The sequence below is a fragment of the Myotis brandtii genome, unplaced genomic scaffold (genome assembly GCF_000412655.1).
Source record: "Myotis brandtii unplaced genomic scaffold, ASM41265v1 scaffold59, whole genome shotgun sequence".
In the NCBI taxonomy this organism is placed as follows: domain Eukaryota; kingdom Metazoa; phylum Chordata; class Mammalia; order Chiroptera; family Vespertilionidae; genus Myotis; species Myotis brandtii.
In genome coordinates this window covers 4,035,183-4,056,336 of record NW_005370223.1, presented here as the reverse complement: position 1 = coordinate 4,056,336, position 21,154 = coordinate 4,035,183, and the positions used below count along the sequence as shown (strand labels likewise).

At 35.3% G+C, this 21,154-nt stretch overlaps 1 protein-coding gene across 7 annotated transcripts in view; it reads right to left on the bottom strand.

The window, feature by feature from the left end:
- Window positions 1-21,154, bottom strand: part of VPS13B (vacuolar protein sorting 13 homolog B (yeast)) — a 631,834-nt gene that overhangs the window by 265,209 nt on the left and 345,471 nt on the right. For all 7 annotated transcript variants that reach the window (XR_001364589.1, XM_005879267.2, XM_005879266.2 and 4 more), the window contains one exon: window positions 9,877-10,080. Coding sequence is in view for 6 of the 7 variants with exons in the window: in XM_005879267.2 (XP_005879329.1) it covers window positions 9,877-10,080 (204 nt within the window). In the remaining variant the exon portion in view is untranslated. The remainder of the gene's footprint in view (window positions 1-9,876; window positions 10,081-21,154) is intronic.

Here is a 21,154-nt window from a genome sequence, read left to right as displayed (position 1 = left end):
ATCGATGTTTCTAACTTTCTATCCCTCTCCCTTCCTCGCTGTAAAAAATCAATAAAATATATTTAAAAAATAAATAAATAAAAAATAAAAATTGCTAATAATTTCCAAGGAAGTATTGCAAATGTGGTAGAGGATGAAATTAGAAAACCTTATTAAGAAACCAAAGCTTGTGCTAGTACAGATCTTCAGGTCTACTATTCACATTCTTAGTTTCCACTTTATGAAATAATACAATATGTCTTACTAGCAAGCCATGCCCCAAAAGTTCCAAGGAACCATTAATTTAAACTTCCTCATAAATGCATTCCTATTATTCCTTTATATTATAAAATGATAAAGTTGAGATCAGTGACTGACATGTTATCTCATGAAAAGGTCAGAGAAACTCAAGTCTTTCCACTTGCTTTTCCAGTGGAGTCTTGAGGTTACTAGTATCTCTTGTTGAATTTCGCAATGGGCAGAGCTTTATATGGTGTCTGCCAGAAAAGAAAATTGAATCATCTGGTTCTGCAGCACGTATGTATTGGATTTTAAGAAAGTCAGTTTTAAAGAATTAAGAGATCTGGTGAACAGAGGGTAACAGGAAGAAGTATTAAAATCTGTGAATACAGAGAAAAGGCTGAGATCCTGAGAGACACCATAATTATAGCCTAATAGTTCAAATTCCATAAAGTGACCAATGTGAGAAACATGTACCATGGTGATATACTCTCATAGGGGAGTGCTAATATATACCTTTTATTAAAAATACCTTAAAGTGGGAAATATGGCAAGGAACCAAATAAAAGCAAACATTACCTAAAGTACTAATGAAAAAAAAGCACTTTTCTGTATCATAACTTTTTCTCCATTATATGATGAATTAAATCAATTATACAACCTTTAAAAGACCTATGACCTTGGAAATAAAAAGAAAAGCTTAAAAAGTCAACAGTCCTATAAAACTATAACTTTTCTGGTACACAGTGCTAACTTTTGTGTTATTCTCTGTTCAGTATTTGAGGTAATAATACACATTTTAAAAATCATCTTTTTTAGATTCAAATATTTTCAAGGATGAATTTTAAAGAAAAAAGCAACACAAAAATAATTACAACAAGAATTAAATTTTACCACTATTTTACTAGATAATAGTCTAGTCTTAAAATAACAAAAGAGAGAAGCAAAACTCAAAATACTAATTGACATTTTTAATGACTTCAAGGTCTTAACCACTTTCAGTAAACCAAGGGAATAGATTTTTAATGGCCATATTGAGACCTCAGGCTAATTCTCACATCTCTGATAGGCAGGACTTTGAAATGAGCTGGCTATCTGCACCTGGGGACCTTAAGGGCCAGAAAAATATCTACCATCAGAAACGGGGATGAATGAGGAAGTTTGCCTCTCTTGGCAAGAGAACTTGTTGAAAAAAAAAAACAGATATCTCCCTAGAAAATGTAGGAAATAATGAGTGATCCTTCAACCATGTTTCATAGCTCTAATTTATATTACCTATGTTGGTCCAAAAATACCTATTCGGAGTAATTTATATAAAAGTGGCAACACACCTCTGATAACCCTGAGCATCTATCAGAAATAGAACATTTCCTCAAACTGACAAAAAGCGTTCTCAGGGACAAAGACCAGTGAAGATAAGTTCCTAATCACAGACTATTTTTTATGCCCCACAAAAAATTATTCCTTATTAGTAAGAGGAGAAGTCAACCTCATCATCAAATTCATTGTTGAGAACTTCTGATAATGTAATTACCACATAGGGACAACAAAATCAATTTGTTTAAAACTATTAAAGATATATAGGATGGAATAAAAACATGAATAAAAAAGGCAAAACTGATTTGAAAAACAACTAAGTAAAACAATATAGTAATTAAAATTAAATATATAATAGATGAATAGTTCTTCAGATTTACTTAAGAAAAGTTACTAATAAAGAGGTAAGTCTGACATATTTAATTGCCTTTCCAAAATGAGAGAATAGAAAGAAAGAAAAGGTAATAATATTAAAGAAATAATGACTGAGAATTTTTCAGAACTGATGAAATATAGGGATACACAAATTTAGGAAGCACGATTCCTGGTTCAGATAAATATCATAAAATCCACAATTAGACACATCTTGCTGAAACAGCTACTCACTTATGATAAATAAAATATATTAAAATAAGCTAGAGAAGAGATTCAAAAGAAATATTTCTCTGATATGACAATGACTTAATATATCTTTACATTGTCCATAGAAACAAAGAAATAGTACAGTGGTTTTTACTATCATCGAACATAGAGGGTTAAGCCCACAGAAACTTATAAAACCCTCTTTGAGGACAAAAAACATTGACAATCATAAGGTGCAAATCAAATAACAGGGAGTAATCATATGTGTTAACAAAAGCCATTCTGTTAAGCTTTGGGAGAAGTAGATTGCAAGAAAGGAAAAGTATGGCTTCTGAGAGTGTTACTAATCAAGAAGGCATAATGATAAGCCACATGCACTCATGAAAATATGTGTTTAGGAAGTCAGTGGTCATTTTCTGGGGGCTCAGCATATTTATATTAAGGTTCTTCTGCCCACCGTACATTTGGGTCTGACTTTATGGGTAATATTCAAGCAGTTTAAGAACCCTACTTCAAAAATCACGTAATATAAAAGACTAGGAAAAACATTACTAAGGCTTCCAACATATTACACCAAAAATACAGAATAAAAAATGACAAACAGCACATCTGAAAGCAAAAATTAATAAATAAATAAAAATCTCTCTTTAAAAAAATAATACAATTCAAGTAGGCCTTTAATCAATAATGTATGGGACTTAGACTAACTTATATAATTCTGCTTAGGTATTAGTTTGATATTTGATGGGTTTGGCCCAGGTCAGGTAGCTCAGTTGGTTAGAGTGTCCTCCCAATTACACCAAGGTTGCGGGTGGGTTAGATCCCTAGTCAGGGCATATACAAGAATCAACCAATGAATGCATAAATAAGTGGAACAACAAAATGATGTTTCTCTCCCTCTCCCTCACGACACCCCCCCCTCCTTCCTCTCTCTAAAATCAATCAATAATTTTTTTTTTGAAAAGAGAAGGAAAAAAAGGTAATGGTTTTCACGTTAAATAGTAAGAACAAAGAAAATGCTTTTATGCCACATTCCTGTTAATGATTTCAGGTACAATTCCTGAAGGAGTTCATACATGATTAATCACAAATCAAACAGGCAAGGGCTCCTGTGAACATTTGGGTAATAAATTTACTTCAAAAAATAAAAATAAGAGATCAAAGACAAATGAAATAGTCACAATCTCTCAGAATTAAGCCAACAATATATGCTTCAGGGGCTTTAATGTCAACACAAGTCCAATGTTATCAATCCTGTGAAGCATAGGACGACTGATTTTAGGAATGTGTCAAGTTCAAATTCAACTTGCTAAAAGCAAGCATAGTAACAATGATTTAAAAATATCCTATGTAGGGGGGAGGTAGGAAAGGCCTACAGAGTAGTATATGTAATTGATACCTGTGTATCAAAATATTTAAACAAATGAATATGCTGAAACTATTTCTCTGACAATGAAGTTTGAAAGAAAAATTACCCAGGGAAATCAAACACAGGTAGAATGATAGGAACAAATAAAAAGTGTTGTGATAAAAACTAAATGATTTATTTTTTTAAGTATAGTTATAACTAAGTTTATTCAAATTAAATCTTTAAATAATATAAACAGGAAAATTATATTAACATTAATTTAGAGAATTAAGGCTTACGGGCATTTGAACAAAATTACAAAATAAACTTTCCATCCCCCATTGCCACACACCCAGAGGACTAATCACCATGTGAAACAGCAATAGTGATTTGAATGTGTAACCTGCATATGGCAGACATCAGTATAGGTTGTTTTAGTTCTCAACACTTCATTTCCTCATATTATAAAATAAGCCCAGATGTAGTAAAAATGGTTGCTAAGAGAAAAAGGTGAAAAAAAGTGATTAACAATGAACTTTAGCATTAAGTGTAAGGGGTCAGAGCATCGAGAAAAAGAAAAGTAGTTGATTTTTACTAAGAGGAAGCAAACCAGGGTTCTACACTTAGCTCTATTTTAAGTGCTATTGTACAAGCCAAGAAACCTCCTCACTTGTGGTTTTATTCTGTAACAAGTTGCTAATAAGAATGGTTTGAAGTTCAGAGAGAAATTTGTATGGGATTTGGAAGGTGTAAAGGAAATGGTAGCCAATATATACCCTTACAGTCACGCTGTTTTAAATGCGTGAGATTCCCATGCGGAGGTGCTGACAGGTTCCAGCTTATCTCCACTCTTCCTGGCTTTGTAATGAGCTCTTTTTCCTGACCATTGGCCCTACTGACCAACAGCAACTTCAGGCTCACCCCAGACACAGGGGCAAGAGCCTCCCAGGGACCTCTCCACCAGCCTCCCAGGTCTCTACAGCCACTGGTCAGGCCTGGCTTCGCAGATTCCCTGGGGAGCCACAAAGTGTTTGACCATCACATGATCAAGAGGGTTGGGCAGTGTGACATTTCTCTGATCAGCCTTCTTCCTCTTTGAGACTCTTACTTCTCAGGTTCTTAAAGTTGGTTAAGTTTAAACAAGGTCTTTATGCTACAATACTAACAGTGGTTCCCCTGACCTCACTGAATCTTGATTAATTCCTCAGCTGAAAAATTAAGATTTGGGAAGCAGAAGATCTACACATTTTAGAATTTGATGATTCTTTATATTTAATTTTCCTGCTCCCATCTCCACAAAATACACATATAAATATATTATTATAAAAATGTGAGTAATGTACTCAGGAGGAATGAGTAAAAACTGTGATAAAGGTTGACATTTCATATTGGTCTGGGGTGGGAACAAATTATTCTTCACTGGGTAACGTTTTTACCTTTTGAATTTTACCTTTGATACCTTTAACCTTTTTTTTTTTTTTTTGAAAAACAAAAATATAATTATATTAAGGTTCCATTTATATTTCTGTCAAGATTAAACAACAGAACTAAGCCAAATCAGATCTAAAATTTGTTATCTCATTTGAAGAGACATTCATCAGAATTACTTAATCAGGAACACCCATCCAGTCATTTGATTTGTTAGTTCTACTTAATCATCTAATCATTAAATGTCTCATTAACTCACTCAAATCTTCATTAAGCACCTATTATGTACCAAGCATGACAGTATGTCTGGATATTCAGAATTGAATAAAACATGTCACATTTTCATACTCCTAGCTTTTTAAAAAAGTGTGTATTTATTTCATAATTATTGCAGTTTAAAATATATATATATTTAGAGAGAGAAGGGAGAGGAAGAAAGAGAAACAAGGATCTGAGAGTAGAACATCAATTGGCTGCCTTTAGCACACACCCTAGCAGGGGGATTGAACCCACAACCTGGGCATGTGCCCTGACTAGGAATCAAACCAGCAACCTTTTGGTGCACAGGACTACACTCAACAGGGCCACACAGGCCAGGGCCATACTCCTAGTTTTTTTGATCTACCTGCTTTCTTAATTCAAAATCCTCCCTCCCCTCTCCTGCCACTTACTAATATACTCTGTGGAAACAAATTCAGAAGCTGTATACTCTGTGAACCTTTACTGACAAACCACCCGTAGAGTTAATAATTCATTTCTTCCTTTAAACTCTCTATTTCTGTTCCTATGCTGATTTTAGGTCATTTGTTTTGTTTGTGTGTCAGTCACATCTACTAGCCTGAGATGTCCTATTGTAACAAAGGGGAATCAAAGCCCACCCCACCATTCTTTTGACACTGTTTCTGTAAATGCTGACTCTACCTAATATGTTGTAGAAAACCAGCATGTTTGTATAAGAATCCCAGGAACTAACTTTGTAAGATACAGACTCCAAACTTCAGTTATTCCAGTTCTAGAAAAATTGCTGACCTTCAACGGTAAAACCAGGAGGATGCACACCAGACCATCACTGGACCAGCTTCTACGTCCTTACCAGCATGGACTGTGATGTGCTCATCGAGAACTTTCCCTTGATCTCTTTGTTCTGCTTTCCCTCTGCCTCCTTATAAAAATCTCTGCCAGTAATGAGATGTGGAGAAGGGCTTCGGACAAGAGTCCCCTATCTTCTCAGGTGGCCAACACTTGAATAAACCTCTTTCCTTTTCCCATGCCCTGTCTCACAAGTCTGGCTTTCATGGCAGCTCGCAGTTGAACCTGGTTTCGGTTACACAATGTGCATAAAATGTATCTACCCTGATTTTGATGTGGCTCTTCTGTAATCCTAAGTATCCTACAATTATATCTATCATAATACTTTCTACACTGCACTCTAATAGTTAATTAATTAGCCTGTCTTTTTGATTGGATGCTGAACTCTGTAAGAGAAATGCACATGTTAAAATTTATTTTAATTTGTTTCTCTAGTATAAACAACATTCCACAACTTATACTGGACATTCAAACGTCTGTTAATTTTTGACAAAGGTGCCAAGAACATTCAATGGGGATGGAACAGTCTGTGCAACAAATGGTACTGGGAAAACTGGACATCCACATACAAAAGAATAAATGTGGACTTTTACCTCATACCATAGATAAAACATACAAACAAAAACCAACCTCAAAATGAACCAACAATCTAACTACAAGAGCTAAATGAATAAAACTCTTAGAATAAAACATAGATCTTGAAATTAGCAATGGATTCTTAGATATGAACAATAGAAAAAGAAAGATCAATTAATTATCAAATTAAAAAATGGGCCCTGACTGGCTTGGCTCAGTGGATAGAGCGTCAGCCTGTGGACTGAAAGGTCCCAGGTTCGATTTCGGTCAAGGGCATGTACCTTGGTTGTGGTCACATCCCCAGTAGGGGGCGTGCAGGAGGCAGCTGATGGATGTTTCTCTCTCATCGATGTTTCTAACTCTCTATCCCTCTCCCTTCCTCTCTGTAAAAAATCAATAAAATATATATTTTTTAAAAATGGGCAAAAGACTTGAACTAACATTTTCTCAAAGAAGACACACAAACGGCCAACAAGCATGTTAAGAGTTGCTCAACATCAATAATAGTTATGGAAATGCAAATCAAAACCATACCCAGTAGGATGGCTATAATAAAAAAAATTAAAAAATAAATAAAAGTGCTGATGAGAATGTGGAGAAACTGGAGCCCTTGAGCACTGCTGGTGGGAATGCAAAATGGTTAGGCCATTTTTTAAAAAAACAGTTTGGTAGTTCCTCAAAAAGTTATACATAAAATTGCCATATAACTTGTAATTCTGCTCTTAGTTATATATCCCAAATATCTAAAAACAGGTGCTTGCACACAAATGTCCATAGCAACATTATTCAAAAGGTGAAAACAACCCAAATGTCCAAAAGATGAATGGAAAAGAAACTAAGGTACTTATATACAGTAGAATATTGTTCAGCAATGAAAAACAATGAAGTACTGACACATGCTACAAAGTGGGTTAACCTCCAAAACATTATGTTAAGTGAATGGGCCAGACACAAAAAGTCATGTATTACATGAGTTAATTTACATGAAATATCCAGAATAGACAAAGCAGATTGGTGGCAGCCAGGAGCCATGAGGAAGGCAAAATATGCAGAGAAACTACTTAATGGGTAAAGGGTTTTAGTTTGGGGAGAAGAAAATATTTGCAATTGGATAGAGTTGGTGGTAACAGATAGAGGTGGTGGTTACAAAATATTGTGAATGAATAAAATGTCATTGAATTGTTTACTTTAAATGGTTAACTTAATGTTATGTGAATTTCAACTCAATCAATTAAAACACACACACACACACACACACACACACACACACACACTGTTTATTAAATAAACTGAGGAAAGAATAGGAGAAATATAGCTGAGTTAAGGCTAGATGGTCATAAAGTTTCCTGGGAAAATTAGGCTCATCTTCTTTGTTGATGACAGACTTTGTGGTTTTGAAGAAATGATGACTTGTAAGTTTTTTAAGCTGGTTCTATCTAAATCTGAAAACTGAGTGAAGTGGAAGAATGAGGGAACTTGATCCTGGTGGAATCATGTGATGTTTAGGGATCAGGACTGGTGTGCTGGATGTGTGGTATGCACCAAGATCCTCCCTTCAGGACCAAAACATGCTTTCCCCCAGCTTCCAGACTATCATCTGCTGTTGGCTCAATGATTGCACCTCTCTCCTGAATGTACCTGGGTCATTTGTGTAAGATTTTTTTACATGAATATTTTTTACTCCTCCTTAGGGGTACACTTAATCACTTGTCAATGAAGGGCTATAATTATTCATTTTATAGCATGAAAGCACTTAGTGTTAGGAATGAATCAATGGAAAGGATGGTGACGATCTCTGTCCTTAGGACCTAGAAAATTAGATAACTGTCTTACTTAGAATTAAATATGCTAAATGCCATAAGAGTCCACATAAGGGAACTTAATGTTCTCTCCTTAGGGCTCAGGGAAAACATGATGTCTGCTCTGAGAGTTGAGGAGGCAAATGAAAAGGGTGGGTTAGAAGAGTTCCTGGCAAAGAGAAGATCACATACAAAAGTCTAAAAATAAGAGATGATCTGTCTGAAAGAAGCTAAGAGAAGTTCATTATGAATAGAGCACATGATGATAGAAATGAGTGTGGGCACCTGAAAATGAGGAGCCTTTTAGGGTATAGACTACCAGGTAGTATTTGGTTTTAGGCAAACCACTTATCGTGTCTAGGCCTTAGTTACTTCATGCATAATTAGGGAAAACAGTTCTTACCTCTATAATTATTGTGAAATTAGGTAAAGTGATAAGCATTATATAATCTACTAGTGTTCCTCCGCACAAATCCGTGCGCAAGTAGCTCGCTGTTGCTTGCCTCAGCTGGCTGCCCCGCCCCGCCCACCACCGCTCTCTGCAGTAGGACATAGCTCACTGCCTCGCACTCCTGCTGATAGGTCGTTATGCGACATGGTGTAACGACCATTTGCATATTACCTCTTTATTATATAGGATTATTGATGTTATCACTATTATTAATGCCAAGACTTGGATAAATATAGTTTTGGTGTTAAAGGAACAGAAACCCAAAGCAATCACCATTGCAAAAGGCATACAACAAAGTCTACACACAGTGTTTTAAAGAAATCCAATTAACAAATCAACATGGTATGTTATCAGCAACAGATGTTATTGAATCATATAAATCAAAAATAAAAACAGTGAAAAATAACTAACACTTTCTTACATCATAAAAACTGTTTACAACAGACAATGTATACTTTTTACAATATAAAAGTATCTTTAATGACCAGTACCTTCTTTCTAGAAAACAATTCTGTCCTTTTGATGAGAACCTCAAATAGCCCAGGTAAGATGGCAGTGGTTCTACAAATCTTACAGCTTACATTCAAGACTAATTCCATTCTACATTTTTCTGTGAACATACCTGCCTTTGGTTAAAATGAACTTTGAATAACCAACCAGTGTCATTTTTGCTTTTCTCCTCTTATTATTATGTGTGCTGCCAAAGCAAGCACTTCTCTTATTATTACAAGCAGAAAGCAGACACTTAAAACAAAATCTGACCTTGAATACAATGGATTTCAAGGGAAAATGTGAATGTAATCTTAGCCTGAAGTGGAACCTTTCAGCAAATAGAAAGGTTTAAAAAAATGCTAACACAATCTAAATTTGCAATAATTACAGTGTAATAATAGGACTAGTAGATTTCCAGTAAAATCATGAAATTCAATTACAAAATATATTTATGTTTGTCATGCAGTGCAGAAGTAATACTAAAACCTTCAGGTTGGGCATGCTAACAATTATACCACCAACTGATCTGGCAAGGAAATACACAAAGTGCGGCAAGTTTCTCCATCACTTCCTACCTGCTGGCCATATTCCATTCCAGGGCTGGGTTCTGAGAATTTCTTTCGCTCTCTGTTAGCACCCCTCCTGTGCCAGTTTCCTTCTCTGGTTTCAGTTGATCCCATTGCGCAGTACCAATATTGATAGACTGCAGGTCTATTTGGTATTGTCTATCTTCAATTTCCGATCCAGGGTCACGAAGAATTCCTAAGTTCAAGGCTCTTCTGTAAAGGCAGTGGAAAAAATGTACATAGGTAATGTCAATTTTCTATGATTATTTTGTTCACTAACATAGTATTATCATTATTTTTTCCCCTTTGGGTTACTGATGCATACACTGTGTTAATCAAATCTATGAGGCATGTATTGAAAAGTTACCACAAATTATGAATTGAAAATGTATCCAAAAACCTATCACTTACTGTAACCTACTTGATAAGCAGTTAGTTACTCCTAGCTCTGTACTTTTTTTCTAAGAACTTTCACACACATGATTTCAATCCTGGAAATGCTGAGGTTCTATTATCATCTCCATTTTTATTAAAGAGAACGTAATTCAGAGAGGTTCACTTAGCCAAAGTGACCCAGATAGTAGGTGGCAGTTTTGTGACTCAAAAGCAAGTCTCCTTTCCAATGCTATCATGTACCTTCCTCAGCCTTTTGATGTCTTGTTAGGAAGAATCTTAGAGCCTTGCCTCTTGCCTTTGATACTTTATATACCCAACTGTCATATAGATAAATTGTTAAGAACACTACACTGTTTACTGATGTAGAAACACTGTGAGGCTGGCCCATATAGAGTTGGGACTTTGATCTTATTGGACCCAATGCTCAGCGAAGAAATAAAATTACCAGTGGCTTAAAGCTAAATTAGAGGAAGAAAATGGTTAAATTTTTCATGAAGGTTTTAGAATGAAAATAGCAAGGGAGTATGGTAGGGCGGGAAGGTTTAGGAGCCAGATCAACCTAACTTCATGGGAGTTTTCAAACTGTTAAATTTTGTAGGCTCACAAATACTTTAATGTAAGTTATCTAAAGGAAAGTAATATTTGGGCTCCAAGAAAATGTCAACCAATAAAAAGAACCCTGAAATCACATAGTGAATGAAAATAGTTTTACTAATATAGATACGTTAAAAACCTACAAATGCAGGTTTATAAAAAATACAATTAAATGAATTACAACAATTGAACAGTAATAAAACTAATGGAGGGGGTGAGAAAGTTGAGTCCTAGTGTGAAAATTGCAGAAAGAAGGTAAAAATAAGATTAAGATGATGCCTTGACTAAGTAAATAGTGTGGGTCTGACCATGCCAGGAAGTTGGTCAAATATTGATCACTGACATTTAAGACAGGGGGTGTCTAGGCCAGTTGCCCAGGAGTGGAGATGGCATTGGACCAAACAGGATGAGGGCTGAGGCTAATGAATTCAAGTGAAGAGAGGAGCAGGGAGAAGACTGAATTCAATGAGCAGGCAGATCATGTGGGGAGATACCAGAGAGGGTTACAATAAAGTAACAGGGAAACAGACAGGCATTGGTCAAGAAGCCAGAGCAGGAACCAGAGAAACAAAAATGGATGCATTTTCCTTATTCCTAAGGCAACAGGCAAACGTGGCTCTAACTTAGACACATCACAATCTAGAAATGGGCATGCAATGAAAAGTGGCCTACAGTTTTACATGAATACAATAACTGCACTAGAAATAGGGCTCATAACCCTACCTGTGCTCCTAAGGTCTCTCTACATAAAGCAGTACAATAACATCACAGTGATTTGTCAGTCTTCTCCAATATATCATAATCAATAAATGCTGTTTCAATTCAGTGATTTTAACGGACACAAATCTTTACAAATCTCAAGTGAAGAAGCTAATCTGTCCATGGCAATAGAAAGCACATAGTCTTTAAACAGGAAACTTTTGATTCAGTTCCACATACATTCTAAGTTATCTTGGGCACTTGGTGGCCTAACCTATTTCCCTAGATCGTTTTCCCCATATAAAATTTGCATTTACTTATTTAACTCTAGACAGTGCTTCTTACAATGTAAATAAATTCCTTAAACATATTTGAAGGTGAACTACTTTAAGAATCCTTGAAAAAAGTATTTTTGAAAATACAATTAGTGCTATATTAGCACCAATTAGTGCTATAATAAAAGACAGACAAAGCAACCTAGTCCAGCATTAACATCAGGCTTTCTGTTTTCCTGGGCACATGGAGAAATGGCATAATCAGAAGATTACAACCACAAAAACACTGAGTGTCATCAGTGGTTTTCATTTAGGCTTCAAATTCCCCATATTTTGTCTTGGCCATATTCCTCCCGTCATCCATCTGTGGAAAACATGACTTTCCACAGGTTCTTCTTCCCAATGGAAAAATATATATATTGAGCAATAGCCAGATACTTCTAACCATGCTAATTGAAAATTTTCAAACTGTCTAAGAATCAAGATTGGAGAGTTTTTCTCTTTCTCTTTGCTTTTGAAATTAAGTTATATATTTGTCCTTTTAAGCTGATTTGAAAGTTCAGAGAAATAGATAGTGTTTGGGTGTGTAAATCCAACTTAAAAGTTAATTGTGAAACCATTTAAATGCAAGTTGCAGAGAATGGGTAAGCAAAAGATTCATGTGAACTTGGGTCTCATTTTCCATTGGCCATAAGCTTATAGAAATTAACTTTTCTGTGCTTGAGTTATTTCAATATTAAGACTAATATAGAGATAAATAAAATATATGCCTGAATATTAAACTATTCTTAAGAGGTCCATTATAAACTTTATGAACATTATTTAAGTATATTATCTTTAAAAGTTCTGAATAAATAGCATATCTAATCATCAACTAATCATAGATAAAAAGGCACCAAGATATAATAAAGTCTACTTTTCTAATTATGAAAAAACTACAATGAAACCAATAAAGATAAGTGTTCTTTAATATTTCCAGGGTCAACTGTTTCCAAAGTATGGAATATTAGAAACCCTGAAAGAACCTTGTTCTGAAACAAGTAAAATGCTGAAAACAATTTAAAGTATCACTTTAAACACATCTCAGAGCTGGCAACAATGATCAGAAGCTGTAAAATCCCTCCAAAAGAGTGAACCAGCAAGACTAATAATAACTAAGCGCCCAAAGCCAGCTTTCTGCTCTGATAACTGTGCAGGAAGAGATAAAGCTCAAGGCCCACCCAAGGTGATAAATCTACTTAATAGGAGACCTTGCTTATAAAACTGGTGTCGCGAAGGACTGCATCACCATGAAAACATAGATTAAAAACAGCCCTCCTAGGAAGCCTTTTGGTGATAGAAAAGTTCTGTATGTTCATTGTATTGGTGGCTGCCTGACTCTACATATGTGACAAAATGCACAGAACTATGCACACATACACAGAAATGAGTGAACATAAAACCGGTGAAATCTGAATATGGTTGTGGTGGATCAGATTGATGCAAAATTCCTGGTTTTGATACCGTACTATGGTAAAGCAAGAAGTTATGCAAGATCTGAAACAATAAAACTACTAGAAAAAAAACATAGGGGTACGCTCCTTGGCATCATTTTGTTAATGAATTTTTGGATGTGACACCAAAGGCAGAGGCAAAAATAAAAAATAAACAACTAGAACTACATCAAGGTAACATGCTTCTGCAAAGCAAAGGAAATCATCAATAAAATGAAAAGGCAACCTTTGGAATAGGGGTAAATATTTGCAAACCATATATCCAAAATACAGAAGAAACTCATACAATTCAATATTAAAAAGAAAATAACCCAATTAAACATGGGCAAAGGATTTGAATACACATTTTTCCAAAGATATACAAATGTTCAATGGGTACATGAAAAGGTGCTCAGTATCTCTAACCACCAGGAAAATTAAAATTAAAACCACAATGAGACATCACCTTACACCTACTAGGATGCCTACTAGCAAAAAGACAATGGATATCAAATGGTGGTGGGATGTGGAGGAAAGGGAACCCTTGTACACTGTTGGTGGGAATGTTCACTGATACAGCCACTTTGGAGAACAGTATGGAGATTCCTTAAGAAATTGAAAATAAACTACCATCTGAAACTATCCTACTCCTCGGTATATCTCCAGAGGAAATAATTATCTAGAAGAGATATCTGCATTCCCATGTTCATAGTAGCATTATTCACAATAACCAAAATATGGAGTTAAAGTTAGAATGTAAAATAAGAAAAGATCAGAAAAATTTGGACAAATAACTTATAAAAAGAATGAATCCACATATAACTATAATCCCAGTAAACACAAATGATTTAAACTTCCCAGTTAAAAGATAGAGCTGTCAGATTGGATTTAACAAATCACAGTTTTATTCTGTGTGGGTTTTCTTTTAATGAAATATACCTAAAACATAAGTGTCAAAAACAGGAAAATTTGTACTACGGAAACAGAAGCCAAAAGAGAGCTATAGTAATTATATTAATATTTGACAAAACAGACTTTAAGGGGAAAAATTATTAAAAATGCAATTACTACCTGAATATAAAAGATCCAATTTGCCTGAAAGTTAAGACAATTCTAAGCTTATTTGTGATAATATAAACTCAAAACATTAAAGAGGTCACTTTGCTATACTCGAAATTGGTGCAGAAGAGTACTGAACACAAACTGTGGTTTAAAAATGAAAAAAAAAAAAAACATATGAAAGAAAAACTGACAGATCTACAAGGAGAAATTAACAAATATATCAAACATGGTAGAAAATTTCAGCCCACTTAACTCAGAAATGGATCAATTAAGCACAACTTAATCAAAAAAACAACTAAGAATACATAAAATTTTAAAAAGTAATTCTGATGAAGTGGACATTTATAAAATACAGTATTCAAAAACTGGGGAATATACATTTTTCACAAGCACACAGAAACATCTATAAAAAACCAATAAATCACCTGATTGGCAAAAAAGTTAGCCTCAAAGCATTTCAGGGAATTAGTATCAGATGGATTATGTTATCTGAGCTTAATACAGTGTTAAATATTTTATTTAAAAAGAGAACTGCAAAACTGCCTATTTGGAAATTTAAAAGCATATTTCTTAGTCACTCACTGATCAAAAAATAATAAAAAGTAAGAAATACTTAAAACCAAAATACTATGAATCACCGGTTATAGGATATAAAGTGGCAATAAGGTAGAACTTTATTGCTAAAATGTTTGTTTTAGCAAAAAAGAAAGGTTCAAAATTAATGAGGTAAACATAAAAATTACAGGGGGAAAAATAAGACCAAAAATTAATAATTTTTTTTTAAAGGCAGAGATCAACAAAGCCAAAAATAGACTAACCTCCAGCATTCAAGGAAAATAAAGAGATAAAGAGAGAAGGCAAAATAAACTATATTTGCAATGAAAAAGAAAACATAAGTATGATGTGGTAGAGATTAAACAGATAGTAAGAGGATATTAGAAAGATTTATAGCAACAAAAATTTACAATATTGTGAGGGGAAAAATCTCTCCTCTTTATTATTGTCCCTAGAAGACATTTCTAATCCATTTCACCATGGGATTAATATAAAGGTTGTCCTCTCATATCTTCTACCAAATATAATATTACTTCTCTTTTTTAAAATGACTATTTTAAAACTACTAGAGGCCTGGTGCACAAATTTGTGCACGAGTGGGTCCCTCTGCCTGGCCAGCGATTGGGGCAGATCGGGGCGTCTCACCCAGTCCTGATTGGGGTCTATCAGGGCCGGCTGTTTGAAGGGTGGAGAGGGACTGCAGGAGGTTGGCCAGCGGGGATGGAGAGGCCATGGGAAGTTGGCTGGCTGGGGGGAGGGACTGCGGGAGGTTGGTTGTGGGAGTTCACTGACCACTAGGGGGCAGCTCCTGTGTTGAGCATCTGTCCCCTGGTGGTCAGTGTGTGTTAAAGCAACTGTCAACCTGTCATTCCAGTCATTCAGTCGTAGCGGTCGCTTAGGCTTTTATTATAAAACTATATTCTGACAGTATAAAACTGCTGGTAATGTAGTAACTGGTTTGAAAAGCAACCAAGTTCTTCCCTATTACTCACCTTAGTCAAGAATGTCAACATGATACTAGTATCTTCCCTAAAACTCCTTGGACAAGGGAATCAAAAGAAAATATAAATAATTGGAACTACTTTAAACTAAAAAGTTTTGCATAGCAAAAACGAAAGCATCAACAAAACAAAAAAGCAAACTACTGAATGGGAGAAGACAAGGGGTTCATATACCAAAATTTATAAAGAAATCATACAACTCGATAACAAACAAACAAACAAACAAACAAACCAATTAAAAAATATGCAGAGGACCTGAAAAGACACCGCCCCAAAGGGACATACAGAAGGCCAACAGACATAGGAAAACATGCTCAAAGTCACTAATCATCAGACATGCATATTGAAACCACAATAAGATACCACCTCACACCTGTCAGAATGACTATCAATATATCAACAAACAATTGGCAAAGAAGTGGAAAAAGGGGAACACTAGTGCAGTGTTGGTGGGAATGCAAATTGGTGCAGCCACTATGGAAAACGTATGGAGTTTCCTCAAAAAATTAAAAATGGAACTGCTTTATGACCCAGCAATTTCACTTCTGAGTATATAACCAAAGAAGCCCAAAACACTAATTCAAAAAGAGGTAGGCACCTCTATGTTCACTGCAGCGTTATTTATGATGGCCAAAGTACAGAAACAACCCAAGCACCTATCAATAGATAAGTGGTATGTACTTAGCCAAAAGAAAGAATGAATATTGCTTAGCCAAAAAGGAGTTTAGGATGTGGATGAACCTAGAAAATATTATTATGTTAAGTGAAATAAATCAGGCAAAGACAACGACCATATGGTTTTACTTATATGCAGAATCTAAAGAGAAAAATAAATGAACAAACAAAACAGAAACAGACTTACTAGCATAGATACAGAGAGCAAACTGATGGTTGACAGAGCGGAGGTTGTTTGGGGGGCTGGGTGAAAAAGGTGAAAGGATTAAGAAATATAAATTGGTAGTTACAAAATAGTCATTGGGATGTAGAGTACAGCATAGGAAATAGAGTAAAATAATATTGTAATAACTATGCCAAGTGGGTGCTTGAAATATTGGGGGACGGAATCACTTTGTAAATTATATGATTATCTAACCATTATGCTGTATATATGAAACATAATACAAAATAATATTGAATTTCAACTCTAGTTGAAAAATAAAATAATAAAAAACCCTATTTTCTATCTAAATAGCCCTCCCTCCACTGAGCTAACTGCATTCATTCTTTCAAAGATACTTAGTGGGCACTGAATGCTCTGCAGTGTGACAGGCCCTAGGGATACTGGGTCAAAGGTCCCGACCTCATACAGCTTAGAGCCAATTACAAAACAGTTAATGCCATAAAACACTATATATAGAATGCAACAAAAAGCACACAGGAAGGAGAGACACCTGACCAGATCTGGGGGCGCTGGTAAAGAGGAAGTAATCTTGAAAGGTGTTCAGTCTCATTTCAGACAATGAAGAAGGTATTCAGGCTGAGGAAAAACAGGTTCTAAGACCCAAAGGTGTGAAAAAGCAGCACATCCAGAAACCTCCATGAGGCACTGAGTGGTTGGCATGGGAGGAAGGAAAGCCATCAGGCTTTGGAGGCTTCCAGCCAGACAAGTCTTCTTCTCAAAGTGTCAGGGGTCTATGCTAGGCCCAGCCTTTGGGGGTGAAGGGGTGTGGCCATGGCTTGCCTCGCAAATTAGCATTTTTCTCCTCTGGCAAAAAGGGGACAGAAATTAGGTAGTAGCACAGTAGTCAAACGCAAAGAAAGACCTGAGTTTCTTTCTTAATTATGAAAATTAAGTGAGATAACATATACAGAGCCTAGCACAGAACTTGCCACATCATAAAAAGCTCAGTAAGGGTTTAAAAGTCATGCTACTTCGATTCTCTCCTCAGTCTCTGTATAGAATGTTAAACATAGCCGTAACCGGTTTGGCTCAGTGGATAGAGCGTCGGCCTGCGGACTGAAGGGTCCCAGGTTCGATTCCGGTCAAGGGCATGTACCTTGGTCGCGGGCACATCCCCAGTGGGGGGTGTGCAGGAGGCAGCTGATTGATGTTTCTCTCTCATCGATGTTTCTAACTCTCTATCCCTCTTCCTTCCTCTCTGTAAAAAAATCAATAAAATATATTAAAAAAAAAGTTAAACATAAGTGAAATGACTAGAAAGAGAGTGGAAGATAAAACACACATTAGGATTCTGCAATCAAATGCTCTACTATTGAGCTATACCCTCAAAACATTAGCATTTGGGAAAAAAAAAAAAAGCCTGAGCAGAGAACCAATGAGCCTCAATGTAATTAATCAAACTCAATGACTTCTACCCACATCTTCTAATTAGATCTGTTTTAATCCATCTGAAAGGTCTTAATATCATGATGGTTAGTATGCAATAAACCATTTACTTTCTAAGACAAGAAACAGTTCATCATGGAAAATTTAGGTCAATTAAAAATCACACTTGCATCTTTAAAAAAACACACTTTTGTCAACAATTTTTTAGCCTCCTGAGATATCAAATTCAAAAAACATCAATGTATTTCCTCTGCATACAGTTTCCCAAGTATAACATAACTTACAAATAATAAAGATAGGCCATTTGGCTTATTAGTTTAGGTTAATATAAAGATTAACTATATTTTAAAGAATTAGCTAATATTACAAAATTTACAAGGTAGGTTTGATTTTTCTCTGATAAAAATAAATACAAGATAACTTTTTTCAAACCCGAAAATAATATCTAATTATTTTTTGTTATTACACGATTCCTATGACTTACTTTCAATTCTTTAAAGTCAGAAAACATAAAGTGGTGCACTGACTTCCTTCATTATCCAAAAAGTACTTGAATTTTTCCCAACTTGAAATATAAACTAATCTTTATTCTTTAAAGATATGCCCATTTTGTTTTAAAACCAATGCCAGTTATTATAAGATTCTAAGCACTTTTATTTTTCAATACCAAATTAAGAAAACATATTCAGAATGTTTTCATTCAAATATCCTACATTAACTTTTATTATGCACTATTAGAGCAAGACGTCTTCTGAAAGATATATTTCACATATCTTGGTACACTAGAGTTTTTTTTTAAAGGTATAAATGCATAAATGGTTACAGACATAGATTTGAAAGTAATTTATATTTATTTTTTTCAAAAGCTGGAAATGATTTTATAACTTTTAAAATGCTATTTTTTTCTAAGCAAAGAACATTATATCTTAAATAGCTTGTTAAAAGTAAAATACAATCTGACTACAATTCCAAAAATGAAAGTATACTTTATTAAGAGGGCTTTGATTTAATGCACTACATTCTCAAAGCACAAGGAACAACTGCAAAATCATTAGAGCCAAGAATTGTAATAGAACTAACCATAGGAAAAGAACTTTATGAGTTCAGTGAGGACCAAAATACCCAATATTAACAATGTCCCCTTAAAAATTACAATGAAAATACCTTAGTAAGAAAAGCTTTATGTTCTTTCATTTCCTAATTAAATTTTTCCTATGAATGTTTGATATCATCAGTAGGAATGAAATTTTGTCTCAAATTCACATACATCTAAGAGCTCTATGGAACTTTCCTCTCCCTCCTTACTGTAGTCTTTAAAACCTTTTAGCAATTCAAATCAAGAAGGGGGGTGAGTCAAGATGCCCATAACTTCCTTACCCTTAACACAAAAAGCTGCTTTACTGGCTAAAATGTAGGAGTTATAATTGTAATTGCTTTGCCCTTCCGAAACTCCTCTCCCATACCATAGGAATTGTTCAGCAGGTGGTGTAGGAGGATAAACTAAAGTCTGCAATAGTTGGTCAATAATATAATCATAAGGAACTAAAGAAGACTTTAAGTATATAACAGGAAACATAGCTTTAATGTTTTCCTTTTTAAATTGATTTAGTCTGGGTCGGGCCTTTTGTATGTTTACATAAGGAACAGCTCATGTTGAACCATTTACTGCTCAGTGCTGAATAGGCATATCTGGGGAGCTCACTGTAAAGAAGTAAAATTCATTACTTATAACTCAATTGAGATCTACAAAAATGTTCAACAAGCCAGAAAATAGGAATGTACAAAGAAGTAAAATGTATATACCCTGATTAAATTAAATGTCTACATTTTTATCACTAATAATCCAAAAGTAACAGTAAATTTGAGAATAAAGTGGGACAGGGGAAAAAAATGGCTGACCATCAGGCTGAGACCCAAGTGGTCCTCATGACCAATGACTCAGGGCAGAGCTCCATCTTCAGCGTGCAGAAGAATCACCTGGGGAGATTCAGCAATATGCCCTCTCCCTTCTTTGTTATTTTCCTTTTTTTTAATCTAAACTAGCATCCTTATGGATTGTAAAAACCACATCTGACACTCAGAGCATTAGCCACGTCTCTTTGATTTGAACATTTTATCTCTGCTATCTGCACTGAGGGGAGTAGGAAAAGACCAATAAATCAAAGGCTTTGTCATTTGTAAAACCGAGAAATTAACACTTGCCCTGCCTCCTTCCCCAGGCTGTGTAGAGGAAGCATCTCTTCCAGGAGAGGCCAAGATCTCTGTGAGTTCACTTTACCATTAAAGACTGGTTCGGTTCCTGTTTTCTCACCTCCGTGTACTTAGCCACAGGGCTTGGCACATGATAGCATTTTATTTCATGAAAGTTGAATACATAACAAATATCCTTTATTCCAGTCATTTCCAATGGGAGCTTCACTGAATCACTTTTTCATTTTCTCTTCTGTATCTTTACACTTCAGGCTAAAAATATGTTCAAGTTATTGTCCCTGTAAAAAAGAGACGGACTCTCCCCCTAAGCCCTGCATCCCGCTCTAGCTACCACTCTTTCCTCATGTTCCCTTTTAACCAGAAACTTATTTGTTTGCAGTATTTCTATTTTCTATTCTAACCAAGTGTCATCCCTACCTACTCTTTGAAATTTTCCTGGAAAAGAACCACAATTAATTTTCTTTTTTTAATATATTTTATTGATTTTTTTACAGAGAGGAGGGGAGAGGGATAGAGAGTTAGAAATATCAATGAGAGAGAAACATCGAACAGCTGCCTTTTTTACATGCCCTTGACCGGAACTGAACCTGGGACCCTTCAGTCCACAGGCCGGCGCTCTATCCACTGAGCCAAACCAGTTAGGGCTGCAATTAATTTTCTAATGACCAGATCCAATGGATGATTTTCAGGCATTAACTCACCTCACCTTCCTGGTCATTTGACAATTCAAGATGG